Source organism: Lemur catta, chromosome 8, assembly GCF_020740605.2.
Source record: "Lemur catta isolate mLemCat1 chromosome 8, mLemCat1.pri, whole genome shotgun sequence".
Taxonomy (NCBI): Eukaryota; Metazoa; Chordata; class Mammalia; order Primates; family Lemuridae; genus Lemur; species Lemur catta.
The window spans coordinates 77,173,082-77,192,603 of NC_059135.1; the positions used below are offsets into that span (position 1 = coordinate 77,173,082).

General features: G+C 35.4%; 1 protein-coding gene across 1 annotated transcript in view; it reads left to right on the top strand.

Annotated features, from left to right (window-relative positions):
- GTDC1 (glycosyltransferase like domain containing 1) overlaps nucleotides 1–19,522 on the top strand; it is a 246,997-nt gene that overhangs the window by 54,614 nt on the left and 172,861 nt on the right. The window contains 2 exon segments of the mRNA XM_045559431.1: nucleotides 10,456–10,623; nucleotides 14,158–14,331. Of these exon segments, the coding sequence (XP_045415387.1) occupies nucleotides 10,456–10,623; nucleotides 14,158–14,331 (342 nt within the window).

Consider the following 19,522-nt stretch of genomic DNA (forward strand, 5'->3'; position numbering starts at 1 on the left):
GTAAGAGTATAAAGGACTAGGATATAGTCTTAGGACTTGCAACTTTGAATTCTTTTTCTGTTGCAAATATACTACATGATTAAACATTTCACTCTCTAACATTTCTTGAGGGCCTACTGTGTACAGTATACTTTGCTGGCTTTGACTTTTGTAATTAATTATCTAGTGATACCCTTATAATTAAAGTGATGTGTAAAATAGCAAAACATTAGGGATACTAAATTATTTGTGGGGAGGTATTTTTCTAAGTGGCATATTAAACACCAAATTTAGGGAAGATTTCAAAGAACTGTCTTGGACTTGCCAAAACAAACATAGGAGAAATAATCAAAACACAGGAATAATTTATATGAGAAGCATAACAAAAGATGTCACAAATCAAATAATAAAATGACTCAATAGAATAAAGGATTCTAGGAAGCAGATTTAAAGCAAATACTCATAAGCACTGAAAAATTTAGATCTTATGAATGATTATGGAAAGACTGAATATTTAGGAGATATTGTGCTTGGTATTTTAGCTGTAGATATGACTCAGTAAAAATAGCAAGTCACAGTATTTTTCCTTGTTAGCTTATTTGTTATTTGGGCTCAAAATACCTTTCTCTCCATGGTTGTCAGGAATAGCTTAGTTGATATGCCAGGAAGCAGATATTATTATTGTAATTATTATTATGATTATTTTCATTATTACTGTGTCATAATATTCGAGTCTAAATTTTGTTAATGTCCAAAAGCCACTCTGTGCTTGCCTATCGTTGGTTTCTCAGCCTTGTGCATAAACTGAGCTTTCTGTATTTATGTGAGTGGTAGTGTTCTGGCTTGACTGGTCAATGTGTCCTTAAATGTGTATAGTCTTAGACTACACTGGTAGGGTTGGATTGGAATGATAATAAGACATTTCCATTACCTTGGGTCTCCAGTCTTCCAACTGTATAGTATTTAGAAGTGAACTCAAGAGACTCATGAGTGGCATGAACTAAAGGGCAAAGAACATTCCAATATAAAATGATATACTGCTGTTAAGGAATAGTCTTCTACAATAGATTAATCATGAGATGAATTATAAATATTTCACATACTAATTATATTAGTTTATGGAGATAAAACACCATATGAAGTGTTCCCAGCACACTCAGCAAGTTAGATGCGCTTTGCATGTTAATTGACTTCTTCAAGGCTAACGACCATGAATCCCCGAAGATGACAGAAATTATTATCATGATATTGTACATTCCTGATCTTTGTACCAGGTTGACACTTACCTTTCCCCTTGAGTTCCTTTTCTTTGGATCGTATCTTGAGTACTTGATATGTTAGGATGGTGAAGCAGAGAACAGTGCCTGAAATATTATTAGGGACCCTTAGGAAAAAGTAATGGGCTCAATCAAAAATGACATCAAATAATACTTCCTAGAATTGTGTTGGGTGCTTAAGTTAAGATGGTGCATGGATGCTTCCCAACTTGATTTTTAGTGGTAGGAGCAAATGTCATATCAAATACATTACTATAAACAGAGGAGGAAATAAATGGTTAACGTAGTTATTCCTTCATTTATTTGAAAACATGTATTAATCACCTGGGCAGGATAGGGGACATGAAAGATATTAGGGCCTGCCCTGCAGGAACTTAAAATCCAGAGTGGTAACTGCCATGTCAGGGAAACTATAGGATATTTAACAAAAGAACAGTAGATGTCATTTATCTCATCAAGAAATATATACTTTAATGGGAGGAAACAGGATAATATTAATACATAAAATACTGTAGAAACATGTAGAACAGATATGTAAAATTATATAGCAAACTAGAACCCACATTTTTCACAGACATATTCGGTGATGAGGTCCTTTAGTTTAATCAAATTTCCAAGCATTTTCTTTTATTAAACTATTATCTGTTATCTTTAGTTACCTACTGGGCACTCTGCTTACATTCAGCAGTTGTAAAAGCTGTCCCCTTCCTTATTCCCCCTCTACTCCAAACCCTGTTTTGTTTTTTTCGCTGGTGTTAAAGAATATTACCACCTCCTCTCTGATTCTGTGAGCTAGAAACTTTTGAGTCACCTTTAGCCTCTTCCTTTCGATAACTAAGCCAGACATTTCTGTTTCTTTCATCACTCTTAAAATCACCCACCTCTCCCTATCCCAGTGCCCTGACCACCTCCACGCTGTCTGAGTAGGCTGACTCCTTCATGTCATTTAGGAGGCTGCCAAGAGTGCATCTCCTTAGGCAGGCCTTCACTGATGGTCATTATCTCTCCACTTTGTATAGTCAGAGCAGTCGTCACTCAATAAATGTGTGATGAATAAAGTGATGAAATAAAACTATTCAGGTTAGTATAGTTCTTTTTTATACCATTGATATTCTTTTATTACACAAACATAGCCTATAAAGAAGTACAATTAACATAAAAATGTTGAGTTATATTCTAATTTTCGATGATTTGAAATCAGCATGGAATAAGTAGAAAAGGTTTTAGGTCCACATCAACTTGGATTTGAAACTCATCTCTGCCTTGTAGTAACTGCTGTTGTCTTAGCATTTAACCAAACCTCTTGTGCTTTAATTTTTTAATCAGTAAAAGGGGGATAATAAGACATACTTCTTAGGGTGCTCGTGGTGAGGATTAAATAAAACAATGTATATGTAAAGAATCTTGCAGAATACATGGTCCCCTGTCTTCCTTTGGAATATTATCATTAACATTAGAATATTAGGGTGATTTAAGGATTTTATTATCAAAAAGTGTTGATAGAGAGCCATGGTTTTAAATCAACTGGTTTTACGTCTTCTGTATTTGGATATATTCAGAACGTCCTTGTTTTGAGAGTGATAGTGATTAATGGTGGTACTTTGTTTAATTCTTTATCTTCTCATTTTACTCCCATTTTTCTTGGCCAATGAGCATTCACAACTCAGTTAATTAAGAAAAGATGAAATAAAAGATTGTTAGTATAATAATAAATGTGCAGTGATTCACCATATTGCTAGCAGATTAAGTGCGGACTTCTTATCCTGCATTTGGATACCTCCAGGTCTAATCGAAGACCACCTTTCCAGTTCTGTCTGATGACTTACTTTTTTTCAATCCCTAAACTTATAGCCAACTATTCCTCTTTTCTGTGACTTATTCAGATAGCATTGTACTTTCTAGACTCAAGACCTCAGGACCCAGACTTCCCCTGCCACCCCCCAAAATCCTGAGACTTCCTGGTTTTTCACTGCTCTTCGTTTCCTTTTCTTCTTCTGAGCCTCCATAGTACTTAGTACCTGTACCTTTATTCACAATCAATCTCACGCTGCTTTGTGACATTTCTTGTGCAGGACAGGGCTGTTACTTATCTTTTTCATTGTTATTTAATGTTTCCTGTATTTATGGCTTGTTTCACCAATTATATTGTCAGCTCTTTTACAACAGGGATGATATCTTAAATTGTCAAGAGATTTCACAATGTTCTGATTCGTTGACTTATTGATAGAATGCCTAAAACAGATATATCTGTAAATGTTCTGACTGGTTCATATTACCTTGGGTCTTATAAGAATACTCTTAATAATGAATTCCATTCCCCAAAGAAATGAACACATACATCAAAAAATGTTTAAATGTATGCAGTAAAAATTGCAATTTATTTATGGATTTTTTTTTTCAGTAGCAGGCCTACCCTCACTTCCTGTCTCTTCCTTTCTTGTTACAAACATAGTTACAGAGTGTCTTGTATGGATTAGGCACTGTGCCAGATACCACGAGTTAAAAGACTTGAGAGGTTGCTGGAATAATTTAAGAGGCACCTGAGCTTAAGTGGTACCTTTAGCTAAAAAAGCTCAACAGGTGTTATATAATTTGTCTCCTTAAGCATCCATAACACAGGTCAGAGTGCTGATGCCTGCAGCATGGGTGGATGTTAAGAAAACAGCCTCATATTGGAGATACTGCTCAGTGGCAGGTCCTACCTGCAAACCTCGATTCCCTGCCTTCTCGACAAGTGTTCTTTACACAATGCCTTCTTGTACCCAGTGCTCTCCTGGCCATTGTGATAAGCACAGGAAAGGAAAATTACATGGTGGAAAAAAGCAAAACTGCCCAATTAATTGATGCCACACCATGAGACAGCTTTTGGGAGACTAGATACTCTATTTAACAGCCTGTAAATTACCCATTACAAGAACCTAGGAAATTAAATGACTACGTTTCCTATTCTTTTAGATAAGACTTCCATCTTGTATTTTTAATTGTTTCAGCAAAAGGAAACATTCTGTTATGCAGTGTTCTTGAAGGCTTTTGAAAATCCATAGCATTTAAACATGCAATAGAAATGTTCTAATTAAGATAAAGTAGCTGACAACTAAAGCAAATTGTGCTAAAATGAATTTTGTATATTGATGATTAATGAGTATTAGAACTCAGTTATCTTTTTACACAGGTTTTATGAATTAAAAAACATGTTGAAACCAAAGACTTTTGAAATGTTTGGGAGTAATTTTCATTTATGCATGTATGTATTACTGAGCTCCTGCTATATTGAAATACCGTCAAGATGCTTTGGAAGTGATAAAGGGAAGAAGGCAGTAGTTCCCTTTCACTTCTCGTATCCAGTTCTATCAGCAAACCCTGACAGCCCTATCAGCACACCCAGTCAGACCACTTGGCAGCACCTTCACTCGGCACTGGCGTCTTAGTCCAAGCCACTGTCATTTTTTTTTTCTCTTCTTTCACCCATGCTCCCTATAGTCTGTTTTCCAAATAGTAGTCGAAGTTTTCTGGTATTGAAAAGTAATAAAAAAACCCCTCATGAAATATATAAACAAAAGTAATAGAAATATTGAAGATCATACAAAGAAGATTTTAAGACTTTATAATTATTTAAGTGTAAAATTCATGCCCCGGTTGAAGATATTGTGGCACACTACATCATGAAATCTATTAAAAATCAAGTTTTAGAAACAGTTAACGTGATAAAACAGTATGGTGTTAAGAGTTAAAAGCAAAAAATAAAACTACGTAATAATGTGTATGTATTACAACATGAAAATGAAAGTAAATATACCAGACGTGAGTATATAATTTTGTCACTTTCCTACTTAAAATCCTCCAATCTCTTCCCATTGTTCTTAACATAAAATCCATAATTATTTTCATGTCTTACCTTCGAAGAAGTACAATGTACTTCTACAGCCTTATTTCTGACCATTCTCTCATGGATCAAAGTGCTCCAGCCTCCTTGGTTTTTATTCAGTTTCTCAACCTGCCAATTTTCTTCTTGCCTCAGCTACTTTGTTTTCCATTTTGTCTATCATTTGGCACAGTACCTTGCAAATAATAGGAGCTCAACATATGCTTGCAAATGACCACCAAAATGCAAATAGTGGCTCTCTCTGTTTGGAGTGGTTATGGGTGATATTCACTTTATTTATATTTTTTATACTTAAAACTTCTGTAATGAACATGTATTTTCTAATTATCAGAAGGAAAAGAAAAAAATGGTGCCACTCTAGAATTGGAGAGTCTGGTAGGTGAAATTCAGCTCGTGAGGAGGAATTTAGAAATTAGGTTATCACAAACAGGTCAAGGATCTGTTCAGGAACATTAATTAAGCAAGGAATTGTATTCAGGTAACAGGGGTGGGTGAGTGTCAGGCTAGGGAAAAGGTGGTCCATCCAGAGCTGTGCCTTCCAGTATAGTAGCCACTAGCCACATATGGCCAGTCAATTTAAATTTAAACTTAAATTAATCAAATCAAATCAAATTAGAAATTTAGTTCCTCAAGTGTTCTGGCTGCATTTCAAGTGGTTGGTGGCTATATGTAGCTAGTCATATGTGGACAGTGCAGATATAGAACATTTCCATCATCACAGAGAATACTACATCACAGAAAGTACAGAATCTAGGGTATCAAGGAACAAGAACAGGGAACAAAAGAATCAAGACTTAGGTAATGAAGCTGAACAACATAAATCTAGACCAGGAATTTAGGTATTGAGTAAAATGACACAGTTGGAAGAATTTACTCTTTTGTCAAAGGCCTACTGAGGCCATGCAAGAAATTATTTGAGTAGTAACATAGACCAAACTGGTATCTGTGTTAAATTGTGTGCTCTATCTCGTTATGTGATAAATGGTTTCAGTGGAAGAGGGGGCCTATTGAAAAGATTTTATGTGAGATAACCTAGCCTGTGAAGGATTATTGCTAGATTGTATGGACGGTGGCTAAAACACTGGATGTCTACCCTCTCCCGTTTCACTGTCCTTCCATGCCATTTAAGATATAAAAATACGCATCTTGATGATAATGGTCACACTCCTACAGTACTTAGGTATATTTCAGCATTTCTTTTTACGTATTAAGTAAATAGGCTAAACGACAAACAACTGGTTTATCAAACCGAACAGAAAAGAATAAAATCCCTAATCTCATATTTCATTGTGTTAACTAGTTTGGATTTTTAAGCAAATATGATTGAAGATGTAGACACAATGTGTGTTGGAAACAATTGAAACAAGTATATGGTTACTATCCCAGATACACAGAATGGTGTTAATGTGCTTGCAGCACAGAGCCATTTTGGTTAGACGATTATAATAGCAGCTTACTTGTACTTTTGGTGAAATGGTAAGCTAATGATGTAGCTGTTAATTTGAATTTAGCAGACATTTTAAATATAGGTTTCTCTTACAGAGACAAAAGTTGCAATTTAAAGCTCTTTGGTGGTCTAAAAACAGCTTAATTCTGTAGTAGCATGGTAATAAGTACTAATCCAGCTTATACAGTGATTGTAGTATGTCATGTTTGTGAAAGATTGCCCAACTGCTTTCTCTGGGTTTTATGTTAATTTAAAAATATTAAACATAAAACCTTATAACATCTTCATGCTGAGATAAACTGTTCAATTTAACTTGTGCTCAAGCAGCAGCTGTCAGGAATTATCTTGTTCCTAGTGGTTTTTGCTATCACCTCGTGCCCTTTCCTGCCAGAGACACACTGTGGGATGATAAAATGTACCTTGTTAGGATTTATTGCTTAAATAATACCTGAGGCAAGATGAACATTGGTAGCCTAGGGATTAGCTGCTGATTGAATGATGTCATTCATTGTATTATCATCGACTTTTTAAAATTGATGGTAAGGCAAAAGTAAAAATTGCCTGTGGATCATACCTGCATTCCTTTTGTGGGCATGTTCACCATTTCTTTTGGGGTGTTACTGAGCTAAATATTTGAGGAATGCTTGTTTCCCAGTTTAACTACCATTTTACAAGTGAAAAAGCAGCGAGAAATGCTTTATTAGAGCTGGAGATAATTTCCACCATTTAGAAGTACTGAGAGCTATTTTAAAATCAGTTATTAAAACAGTGAATTTCCTTTGAACGATTAAACAAACTGAAGGAAGTGTTGGTGTGGGCAGTCTCAAGTGGTTAATGTTATGAAAATCATGGCTATTTATCTTCTGAATGTTTTGCATTCTTTTATTTGGGAGGTGTTCTTTGAAAGGTTCACCTTTAGGTGTGGATTCTTTGATTACGGATCAGCTGGTGGGTAGGGTAAGGAAAGGGAACATGTGGCAGCAATAGAATGAAGGGCTCACCTTGGTTGAACATTTGCTACAGATGGTCTACCCTGAGGATAATCCTCATGTAGGAAATTAACAGTTGGATTATGGCTAGAAATACATACATGAAGGGTTTATGGTTTATGGAATGTAGAATTTTTTTTTCTTTTTGCTGACTGCCATTTAAGGCATATCCACCCAAATTTGTAGTTTTAGAAATGTATAACTTACCAAAAATTTAATAGGACAATGAATTATTATATACCTATTCACTTAATTAATTGTTAATGTTTTGGCATATATTTATTTCTGTCTATGTAAATATATGCATATTATTATTTATTGTTAATAGTAGCATTTTGCCTGAACCATTTAAGAATTAGTTGCAGACATCAGGACACTTCACATGTAAATAATGGGCATGACTCTCCGAAGAATAAGGATATTCTCCTACATAACTGTAATAGAATTATTATACTTAAGAAATTCAAGATTAACAAAAATCTACAATCTAATATTTAGCCCATATCCAAATTTTCCCTATTGTCCTGATAATGTCCTTTAAACCTGTTTTTTTTCCCCTTCCAGTATCCAATCAGGCATCACACAAGGAATTTTGTTTTGGGATCTCCTTATTTTCCTTTACACTAGATTTTTTTTTTCTTTTATAGCATTGACATTTTTGGAAATCCAACCCAATTCTTTTGCGGAATATTTTTCTAACAATTTCTTCATTACCAAATTCAGATCAGACATTTTTGGCAGGTTTATTACACTGGTGATTTGTATCTTTTTCAGTGTATCACATTCAGAAATACATGATGTCACTTGTCCCATTATTGGTCATATATTAAGTTTGATCACTTGGTTAAGTGGGTTTTGACCAGATTTCTCCATTCTTTACCTCTGTGTACTACTTTTTCTTTGTAATTAATAAGTCATATGGGGGCTGCATTTAATGCATTTTTCTGCCCTGTGTGTGAAAAACACTGCTCTTTCTTAGGTCTTAATGATTAAGAATGGGAGTCATTGCTTGCAATCGTGTGTGTGGGTGAGGTGGTGGGGGTGGTGGAGAGAACAGAAGGAGAGAAGAGAGTATTACTCAATAACTAGGCCCACATATTGCCATCCATTCTCTTTTAAGGAAAATATTGATTGATTGAAATTAATATTTTGTTTTCTCTGCTAAGGATCAGATTTGTAGGTGAGCAAATATCTTCGTATTTCAGAATTTTCAATATAATTGTAGAAAAGCTTATAAATGGTAGTGCTGGTCGGGTGTATCTTGGAACAAAATAGGGCATTATCTGAAGGTAACTTTTTTCTTTGCATTATTTGGTTATATATAGATGGTTTCAAAAATAAATACATCACCTTGGTAAGTTTTTGGTTCTTTAAAGAAGTAAAAGATACCATTAACAGCCATGTGGGTTTGAAGAGGGATTGCTGCCTTTTGGTCTTCTGTGCCTGTTTTAGTCCATGAAGAAGACACTTGAGTTCCTATTTATGATATATGAACTTATTATGTAATCATTCTTCTCATGTGAAAGGCTAGTGCTGCAGATCATATAAACACCTGAAGTTAGCCATTTGGCTTGTCAGCAAGGGAGAATTTATAGTAGTTGTAATCATGGTAATAACAAGGATGATATTTTCTATTTAAGTGTAGAAAAATGCATTTGCAGTGTAAGTGGTCCACAACCAATTCGTATCTGTGCTGTAATGAAAAGCACTTTGAGCTTCGAAGACCAGCAGTCTCTGCTTTGCCACTTTCTACCAGTGTGATCCTTGAAAAAACTCTTAACCTTCTTGAACTTCATTTTTTAGAATGGGAATTAAAGCCATAAGGGTCAAATGATGCTACATTATGTTATAAAGGTGGCATTCTATCAAAATTGTGCCATCTAAATGTCCTCAGCTGCTCAGAGTCTGTACTTTGTCTCTCTTTTGTACCCATATGTGTATGTAATAGTAGGCACCTTGTTAAGGAAACGTTTTTCAGATTGTCCCAGACAATTATTACTTATTTCTGCTTGTTCCTCTAGTACTTTGTATATGTCTCTATTACAGGCAGCATTTATCCTGTTGTGCAGTCTTGTTCATCTTTTCTGTTCGTCCTGATTAGACCCTGGCACCTAGTAGGCATTTAGTAAATGTTTGTGAAATGAGAGAGTAAATAGTCACTTGTTTTCATTTTTAAAAGTGGATAGGTAAATTTTCAGTTTCTTTTTTTCCCCCCAAAGACAAGGAATCAGCTTTGTACTAATTTTTATATCTGTGCTTTATATAAGGGATTTTACAGATTGTACATCTGGTGCCATTAGCCGCCCAGTAATGGAGAAGAAAAGATTTTTTAAAAATACAAGTATTATAGGATACTTTAAAAGTGGGGGGAGGGCGAGAAAACATGCCAAGGGAGAAAGACCACACTAGATATGTCTATTGCATAAATCAAAAGAGTTTATGTCATAACATGAACATGTGCCATTGCTGCTCGTATATTGAATTTCAGTAGTTGGTTGCATAAAGAAGTAAAGTGTAATGAAACTGGCAAGCCAAGTATTCCCCAGTCAGCCTTATCTTTGTTCCATTTGTCCTTCAGACAGAGCTTTTCTTGCCTTTTTCAATAAAATCCATCCAGCTTTTTTCTTTTTTTTTGCATCTCTCAGTAACTGAGCTGAGAAGACCAATGAGATTCAGGGCTTTTATAGTTCTAAGCAGCTGCTTTTTAAGAGATCAAAACTTAGAATGCTGCTACATGGTATTAAGGCTCAACTATTGATGTGTCCCTGTAGGGGATATGTTTTTCTTGGGGTGGGAAGAGGAAAGTGGAGAGAAGAAGAGCAAAGGATGACCCCTTCAAGCATGCCTGGGACAGTAAACCCTAATTTCCTTGTTTCCTAGGATCCTCTTTGCAAGCTCGGTGCTTAACCTGACCGAACTGGCTGCCCTTCGGCCTGACCTTGGGAAATTGAAAAAGATTCTGTACTTCCACGAGAACCAATTGGTATATCCTGTCAAGAAATGTCAGGAGAGGGATTTCCAGTATGGATACAACCAAATTCTTTCATGGTAGGTATAGATTGTATCATTATATTGGCCCTTTGTCACCTTTTTCTTTAGAGATAGTTGGTTTTTTAACCTGGAGACCTACTGTACACTTACTTAAAAAACACCTTAAGGTAGGTGCAAATATTTAAACCTATCTTCCACAATAGTAATTACTTGTGCTTCTGCAGTATATATAAGATCACAGTTAATCCTTTTATAACATACATGTATGTAACACTCTAATTATATGTTGAACTAATTATCTAACTGTATTTTTCCACAACGTTCAAAATAGAATCAGAGGGTTGGCAGGGACCTTCACCCCTTGATTCCGTGGTCTATTGTTTAAGGCATACTTCTAGAAAGAGCAGTTAGTCAACTCTTATTTACTAAGCATTATCACTGTATTCAGCTAAAATCAAAATAGAAATTTACAGGAGACCAAAGTTAAAGTATAATGGGGCAAGAGGTTTTCTCTGTCTCTCTTCTCTCTCTCTCTCTCTCTTTTTTTTTTTTTTTTTTTTGTTATTTGTAAGGCAGAGAAAGCCATGGAAAATGAGTCTGTAGGTAGTGGTTTTTTTTCCCTCATTGAATCTTCTGAAATGGCACAGCCTTAAAATACCATGACATTTCAAAGGTGATAGTCCTTTTCTATTGTTACTTCAACAAAGTGTATCTCTTGAAGCTTAGTTAATGAAAGAAGTTAATAACAACTCTGAAACAGCTTTGCTATTGGATCCTATTCACATAGCTGTAACAGTTAAATGGAATCTGTTTGGCAGTGATTGGGTGCATTTTACTCACCTTTATTAACAGTTATTAGCAATTGGAATTGGTGACGTGTTTAGACAGACCCCTGGCTCTTGCTAGTATGTTTCATAGTTTAGATGACATAGAAAAACAGCTATGTAGTAATAATTCTGTGTTTTGAGCATTTTGTAAATGTTTTCCTACAATCATTTTTACAAGCTGCTTCAATTGTGAAGTAGCAGAGCTATCAAAATAGACTGGAACTGCTTCACGTCAAATGTCTCATAAAAAAGCAACCGTTTTAAAATTTCATAATAAAATTAAGATACTTTATTTTATATGGAAACATAGAAGGGAAATATGTTTTAAAAATGAAAATAAAATCATTTTGTGCTTTATCAATATGGAAAACATTTGTAATATTCTTTTGATTTCTTGAATTAGCATCATTCTTTTCCTCTGATAGTGTGTGTTTATTACCCCTGAGGAATCACTGGCAAAAAAAAATTAAGCCTATTTTTCCCTTTATGGGTGGCTTTAAAGTTAATGGAAGTTATACCCACTCATATCAGGGAGGAAAAGCACCAAAAAGAATAGTTCTGTAAACTATCTTGGATCTTTAATTTATCATAGACTGGATTTTTAAGAATGTAAGTAGTTGGGTCACATGCCCTTTGAGGGCAGATATCTAAAAAAAATTTTAGCTCCCTGCCCCTCCTCTCTTTCATAAAAGATCAATTTCGCTCAGGGAATGGGACTATAAAAGCTTGCTCATGATTTTTTAGCATTCCTTTTCTCAAGAGAGTAAACTTATAGACAGGCTTGGAGAGAGAGAGGTGGACTTCATCATCAGTTGGCTTCTTAATGGGAAAAAAATGGTTCATAGTTGTCCAGAGGAAAAATAAGAGTGTCAGAAAACAGTCCTGTTTAAATTCTCTTTGAAAAGTATGACCCTTGCTTCCTCAAATGTTTCTTTAGTTTTCTTGCTGACTTCTGCTTTTTTGGCACTGTCAGATTTCTTTCTTGACCGTGTGGCAGTTAAGGACTTTAAAGATGACTGACGTAAGCACTCACCTTAAACAGAGGTTTCACTAACCCTCTGACTTATGAACACATGTCATAACTATATATTATGACCTGTGGGTCGCTATTACAATACATGACATATGGTGAAAACAGACTAGCTGTAAAACATCCTTCAACTTTTGGTATATTATTATATTGGCTTCCTTATTGCTTAGTGTTGTGTCAGCACTTCTGTGACATTCCTTTGTATTATCCATGTTGTAATCACCCCCATCCTCCCAAATTTGCACTAGGTAGCAACTAAAAAGATACTTATATGAAAAAGCAATTTTTAGGAGGAGGAATGTCAACATTCCTTTTGTTGGTTTTCCATTTTGCTGTGTATCAATATTATGATAGCAAATCTGGTTGTCTCAGCAAATATGACAAATTAAACTGAAGATTTGCTATGGTATTCTTATATGGACTTACATGTCTTCTTTTTCAGTGTTATTGATCTATTAATATCATTTTTAGGGTGAAATGCAACTAACTGCTTTGCCTATTTAATCTTGTATACAGATGCTCCTTGACTTATGATGGGACTATGTTCTGATAAACCCATTCTAAGTTGAAAATGTTTAGTCGAAATGCATTTGGTACACCTAACCTACCTAACATCATAGCTTAGCCTCGCCTACCTTAAACATGTTCAGAGCACTTACATTAGCCTACAGTTGGGCAAAATCTGCCAGCACAGTAAGTACACTGTCGACGATCGGTTGTTTACCCTCATGATCGGGTGGCTGACGGGGAGCTCTAGCTGACTGCTGCTGCCCAGCATTGTGAGAGAGCAGCGTATTGCATATCACTAGCCAGGAAAAATTGGAAGTTAAAAATTCAAAGTATGGTTTCTCTGAATGCATATTGCTTTCACAGCATTGTAAAGTCAAAAAATCTTAAGTTAAACCATTGTAAGTTCGGGACTGGTGTGTATCACATTTACTTTGTTTATTCTGAAGGTCCGTGGTACTCTGTTTATTCTGAAGGTCCATGGTGTTGCAGTCTTTTATAATTTATATATTCCTTTATATAATCAGTAGGACCTAGTGATATGGATATTTGGATCCATTTCTATAAATTTCTTCTACTTCTCTGAGTAGAAGACTACTCCAAATATAATTTAATAGTGAAATAAGTTATTGTAGGGACACTATAATCCTTCCTTTATAGTCCCATAGCTTTTAAAAACCTAACACAATTTCTTGAAGAAAAGGCTAAAACAAGAAATAGATTTCATTCAAATAGTATGAAGGTATCATGCCCTAGTATGAAAATTAGCTTTGTCTGAATTCATCTTCTTGAAGGTAGTGAGAAGTATGACAAATGTTCTGTTCTCAGTAGTACGGTGTAAAATGATGCACATCACTAACATAAAAATTCAACATGGTTAGTTGGGCCACAAGAAAAAGGTCCTGCTGTACTTAATGTTGTTCATAATAGAGAAGGTTCCTGGCCTTGTGGAAAAATATGCTTTGGTTTGAAGTTTCACGTGATGCCATTAAATCATGTCATTTCCCTGTTGTCTTTACCCTCTGATGCCACCAATCCAATTTCCAATGATAGAATACTAATGAAACTAACTTATCTATTGGAGACATTTTGATGGATACTGATGGGAAGTAAAGAGCTCTTTGGAAACCTAAGGTGTAGTGTAAACTCTGATTACTTTTTAGGCGTATAAAAATAATTCTGAATGGGTCTGGGCTCATCATTTGCATTTATCCTTTCCCTTTACAGCCTCGTGGCTGATGTGGTGGTATTCAACTCAAGTTTTAATATGGAGTCATTTCTCACTTCTATTGGAAAGTTTATGAAGCTGATTCCTGATCACAGGCCCAGGGATCTGGAAAGCATCATCAGACCCAAGTGCCAAGTTATTTACTTTCCCATCAGGTTTCCTGATGTGAGCAGGTCAGTATATTTGACTCTATTCTCAACATTATGTCATAAATTATACCTCAAAAGTATAGAAATTGGTGTTCTTCTTGCCAATGTTAACTTTTCAGCATAAGCGTGGTTAATTAGAGAATTGTGCTGAATCTCACCATGCTGTGGTTTACAAAGATTTTAAATAATCATGTTTCTAACGTTTCACTGAATAGTTCATTCAGATATTGAGTTCTTCCTTTCTTTTCTCTTATTTATTTGTTTGCCAGAACAAGCTGCTTTGGCTTTTAACATTGTTTTATTTCTTTGTTTGTTGTTCTCTTAGAGAAGTTCTCAAGAATATTTCTCAACCTTTGTATTCAGTGTATGCTCATTGATTTATTTATATGTATAATAGTAACTGTTCTAAGTAAATCAGTGTCACTGCCTGGATTATTTTCATTTCTCATGCTGTTTTCTTCTATCTTTTCCCTTCTTCCATTTTTTATTATTCATACTATCTTAGTAAAGAGTTCAGTTTTCTATATGGGGTTGCAAATACACTTAGTTGCCATTTTTCTTTCTTAGTTACTAAGGACATTTTGTATTGCCCTTGTTGCCAGGCCTACCCTGAATTAGCAATGGTTGATGTGCTCAAAGGGAGCATTCTGGAATTGCTTTGCACTTTTGATTAAACCTAGCAAAACTGTTTTTACTACCACCAGAAATATTTCTCCATTGTGAATAGAAGGTTTACTTCAGAGGAACTCATACTAGCTGGGGATGCTGCTGTTTTTTTAACTGACTACATCCTTAAAAGAGTTCAGAGACAGCAGTTTCTTCCTCATCCCCGAAATGAAGGCAGGAAATGATTTAATATCCATACATACTATTGCAGGAGGTCAGCATTAGTCTTTATGTTCTACACTTACTGAATTCACCCAGATTTTGCTGTGGGACAATAGTCCTCATCTGTACCCCTAATGCTGATTTATTTTGACTATCTTATTTGTTAATATTTCACTGAAAAAAAATCTGCCTCATACCAAGTGAAATTAGTGAGTCATAAAATTTAAGTTACACCACCTTGCCCAATCCTTACTTTATGGAGTGCAGAAAACAGGCCTAGAGAAGTAGACTGGCTTGCACTCACCCTGTCAGTCTCACAGACTGGATTGAAGTTTAGGCCCCATGATTTTGATTCAAATTTCAGCTTACTGTTCAAGCTTCCTATCATTATAGGTCATTTGTCAAAAACATTTAATGATTTATTTGCTGTTTTGAAAACTATAAAGCTAAATGAAATCAAGATCACAATCAATTTTCAGATATACGTGTATATGTGTATTATATATAATAAATATTTATGGACATATCGTTTGCTTATCTGTGATGAGGGAATTTAAACTTTTGAAAAATGTATTTGTTGTATTTTAGGTCTCTGATTAACTAGAACACAGTAGTATATTTGAATTTTTAAAAATATGAACCTTATTTTTTGATATAAGTTTTTAAGTTTTTTTATACCATAGTGGCAAAATATACATCTTAAAGTAGTTATGGCTCATTTTAGTTATTACTGCTATAGAATTCCAAATAAATAATGTTTTGAAATTCATTTGTATCTGATATGTTCCTACAATGTTATATGTTTAATATAATACCTGTGTGGCAATTGAATAGTTTATTAATTTGGACCATGTTACAATAAAGGAATTTAGCTAAATAGAAGAACATTAAGAAATATTGTGGCCAAGATAACGTTTATAAGCAAAGTCTTAGCCCAGAGTGTTATTTGAATTATTTTCAAATGATAATTTGCTTTATACAACTGGAACTCATGTAGTATAAGTGATTATTTGCATGAATGACTGTCATTCTAGTGCCTGCAGTTTTAAAAGAGTATTATTTTATTGAGATATTTAGTAATTCCAAGGGAAAAGTAACAAAGATGATTAAAAAACTTGTAAATACTTATGTCTTTCTCCCTGTACAAATACTATTTAGTCAGGGTAAAAATGAACGTAAGTAAAAACAAAACAGAAGATATAGTGAAACAATCCTTTGGCCTCCCCAGACCCTACCATCCACTGATTGAGACACTTCTTCCTCACTCTTGTCCTGTTTCCTTTTTCTTTTTTCCACCTTAACTACCATATTCCATCATTACACTGTATTTATTCTCTTGCATATGCCATGAATCTTTAAACCACTTGCTTCATGTTTGATTGGCAAAACTCCTGGCACTGGTTAAATCCATTTGTTCACCTACTTTCTACCTACACTTATGGGACTGAATATGACAGGAGAAAAACATCCAACCATACTTCTTATCGGGTTCTAAATTGATGACTCCTAAATTTAGATGGGCCCTTTGAGCTACTGGGCAAGCATCCACATTTCCCCCTCTGCTAGATAACTAAGCATGCCTTCTTCTTTTTTGGAACCCTTCAATACCAGATCTTCTATCTGCGTTCTCAGGTGATGACTGAGAAAATAAAAGCATTCAGAAGAGAACTTTTATATGCTGACACCACTGGATCTACCCAGTTATGTACTTCGGGGTGCATATTCTTATCTTCACACCTGTTACTGTGGATAAACTGGCATCACTTCTATCTCAGACCCCATCTCTGCTTCTTCCTAGAACCTGTCCTTCTCACACAGTCAAGGACTATTGTTCTAGCAATTTTTCCTTCTCGATTCTACATTATAAGTTTTCCTTTCTTCTATAATAAATCCACCCCTATTTTCCTTTCTTCTGGATCATTCCTACTAGCATGCAAAAATACTATTATTTCTTATATCTTTAAAAAAATTCTTTCTTGATTCCACTTTTTCCTTCTACTGCTGCCTCATTTGTCTCCTTCTCTTAGTAATAAAACCTCTTGAAACAGTTGTTTATAATCGCTGCATCCAGTTTTATTCCTATTATTCTCTCTTGAACCAATTCTGCTGAAACTGTTTTTGGCAGGGTCACCTCGCATGGCTCTAAATCCTGTGGTCAATTCTCAGTACTCACCTCAGCACTTATCTTTGTTTAACATATCGCAATATTTGACACACTATGCCACATTCTTCAGTGGGCTTTTAAGACATAAAACACCCTGATTTTCACACAAACGGCTGCTTCTCAGGCTCCTTTGCTGGTTTCTCATCATCATCCTGACATTTTGACATTGGAGCCTCTTTGGCACTCTTGACACTTAAGGGATTGGTGGAGAAAGAGCCCAAGATTGAAATGAGAAGAAAAGATAAGAATTAGGAGGTCAACAATGAGATAATTATCCTGTGGAATAAAGGGAAGAGAGTTTTAAAGAGATAATCAGTAGTGAATTTAGAGCAATGAGGTTAAGTAAGATGATGACTAAAAAGTATCCTTGAGTTTGACAGAGTCAGTGGCACTCCAACCTGCATTGTCTCTCCCTCTCTCTCTCTCTCTCTCTCTCTCTCTCTCTCTCTCTCTCACACACACACACACACACACACACACACACACACACACACATGCACCCCACCCCCACACACCCACTACTCCTCATTTTATGGATGAAAGTACCAAGGCCCAGAGAAGGTATGTGTCTTTCAGCAATCACACAGCTAGATATAGGCAGAGCAGGAACTAGAACTGGTATCTCAAAATCTCCATCCAGTGCTCAGCCCAGCACTTATTGTAAATGCAATTTCAGAGGTCTTGATTATCCGATTTTGAGCTGACAGCAGATTAGCAGCATCAAATTGGGGGTGTGATAAAGGCAGGCTCACTGACAGCAGTAAAAAGTGACAGCTGAGTGACAGCTTGACAACAAGGGAGGAGAGAGATAAACTATTTTGAAAAAAATATATGGGAAGTGAAAAAACATAGCAGCCTGGAGCCTTTCTATGGCAGGGCAGGCAACTCTGCACATCAAATAACCCCTGCAGACATTTCTCCATGATTGTACAGCTTGTACATCAAAAGGATGGCTGTGATTTATTAAGAGAGATTAAATGGAACTGGTAAATTTATTTTAAGAATGTAGGCAAATGCATAATCTACTTTTGGCAGAAATTAATGACAGCAAATGGAGGTAGACATTATACCTTACTCTAAGATGTACATGTATGAGCCATATTTACCTAAGGGAAGATAATAAACCTCTAAAGCCTTTCTCGTGCAGTTGTAATATCCTTAAGCTTTAGGTGACCAGGGGACATTTCAATAAGCTATCATTTTTAGATCTCCCTGATTAGAGCTTTGCCACTGACCAAATCTCTGTTTTCTGCTAGGTTACAGACGCTGGCTCTTTAGGTTCTGAAGGCTTCCAGGGCTGCCAGATGATCGGTAGTCAACAAAGCAGATTTTGCAATATTAATACCAGAATATAAATATGATCTCAAGACTTGGTGAAATGAGACTCGGTACTGGAATATATTACAAAAGAAAACTATTCTGTGTGAAAGAATATAGATTAGATAAAAAATTAAGGCCATTTTACTGTGGGTTTCAGGAAGGCAAATTTCACATGGAACTCCATGGTGATGAGTGTGTAATGGAGAGAAAAAATAAAGGAATCCTGGAGCCTGCTGAGCTAGATGCTAAAGGAAGCCGGTATTTTCCTACCTAGATCATGTAACTGTCATAAGGGCAAGGTCTAGCAGAAGTAGGGGAATTTTAAATATCCAGACTTTTGTGCAAATCTTAGTCTTAAGAAAATCAAAATATCTGAAGAATTTGAAGCTTACTTTCTGACAATGTCACCTTTAGAAAGTAGAGCTAACCATAGCAGCTAACCCCTTTTGATTCTTACTCTATGCCCTGCATTATACCAAGATATTATACATATTTTAGTATCTTATCTTTGCAACTGTAAAAGATAGTTCTCACTTGTAGTTGAAGAAACTCAAGCATAGAGAATCTGAGTCACTTCTTGCCTGTGGTCACACATACATATAGTAAGGGTAGAAAGGTAGAACCAGAAATCAAACACTTTTTTAAAACCCAGACTCTTAACAGTTTTGCTATATTGCCTCTCCCACAAAGAAAAGCTCCTGTCCCTAATATTTGACTTTGACCAGTAATAATGAATGATTTATAAAAGAGAACTGACAGAAAAAGTTGAAAGTGAACATATCATGGTAATATTATGAAAGAAAGGACTTACCTTTAGAAAGCTGACTTTTACAAGGTTGAAGTTCTGGAAAATAAGACACCTTAAGAGGAATGAGAAATTTTAAGAAAGAATTTTGGTAGAAA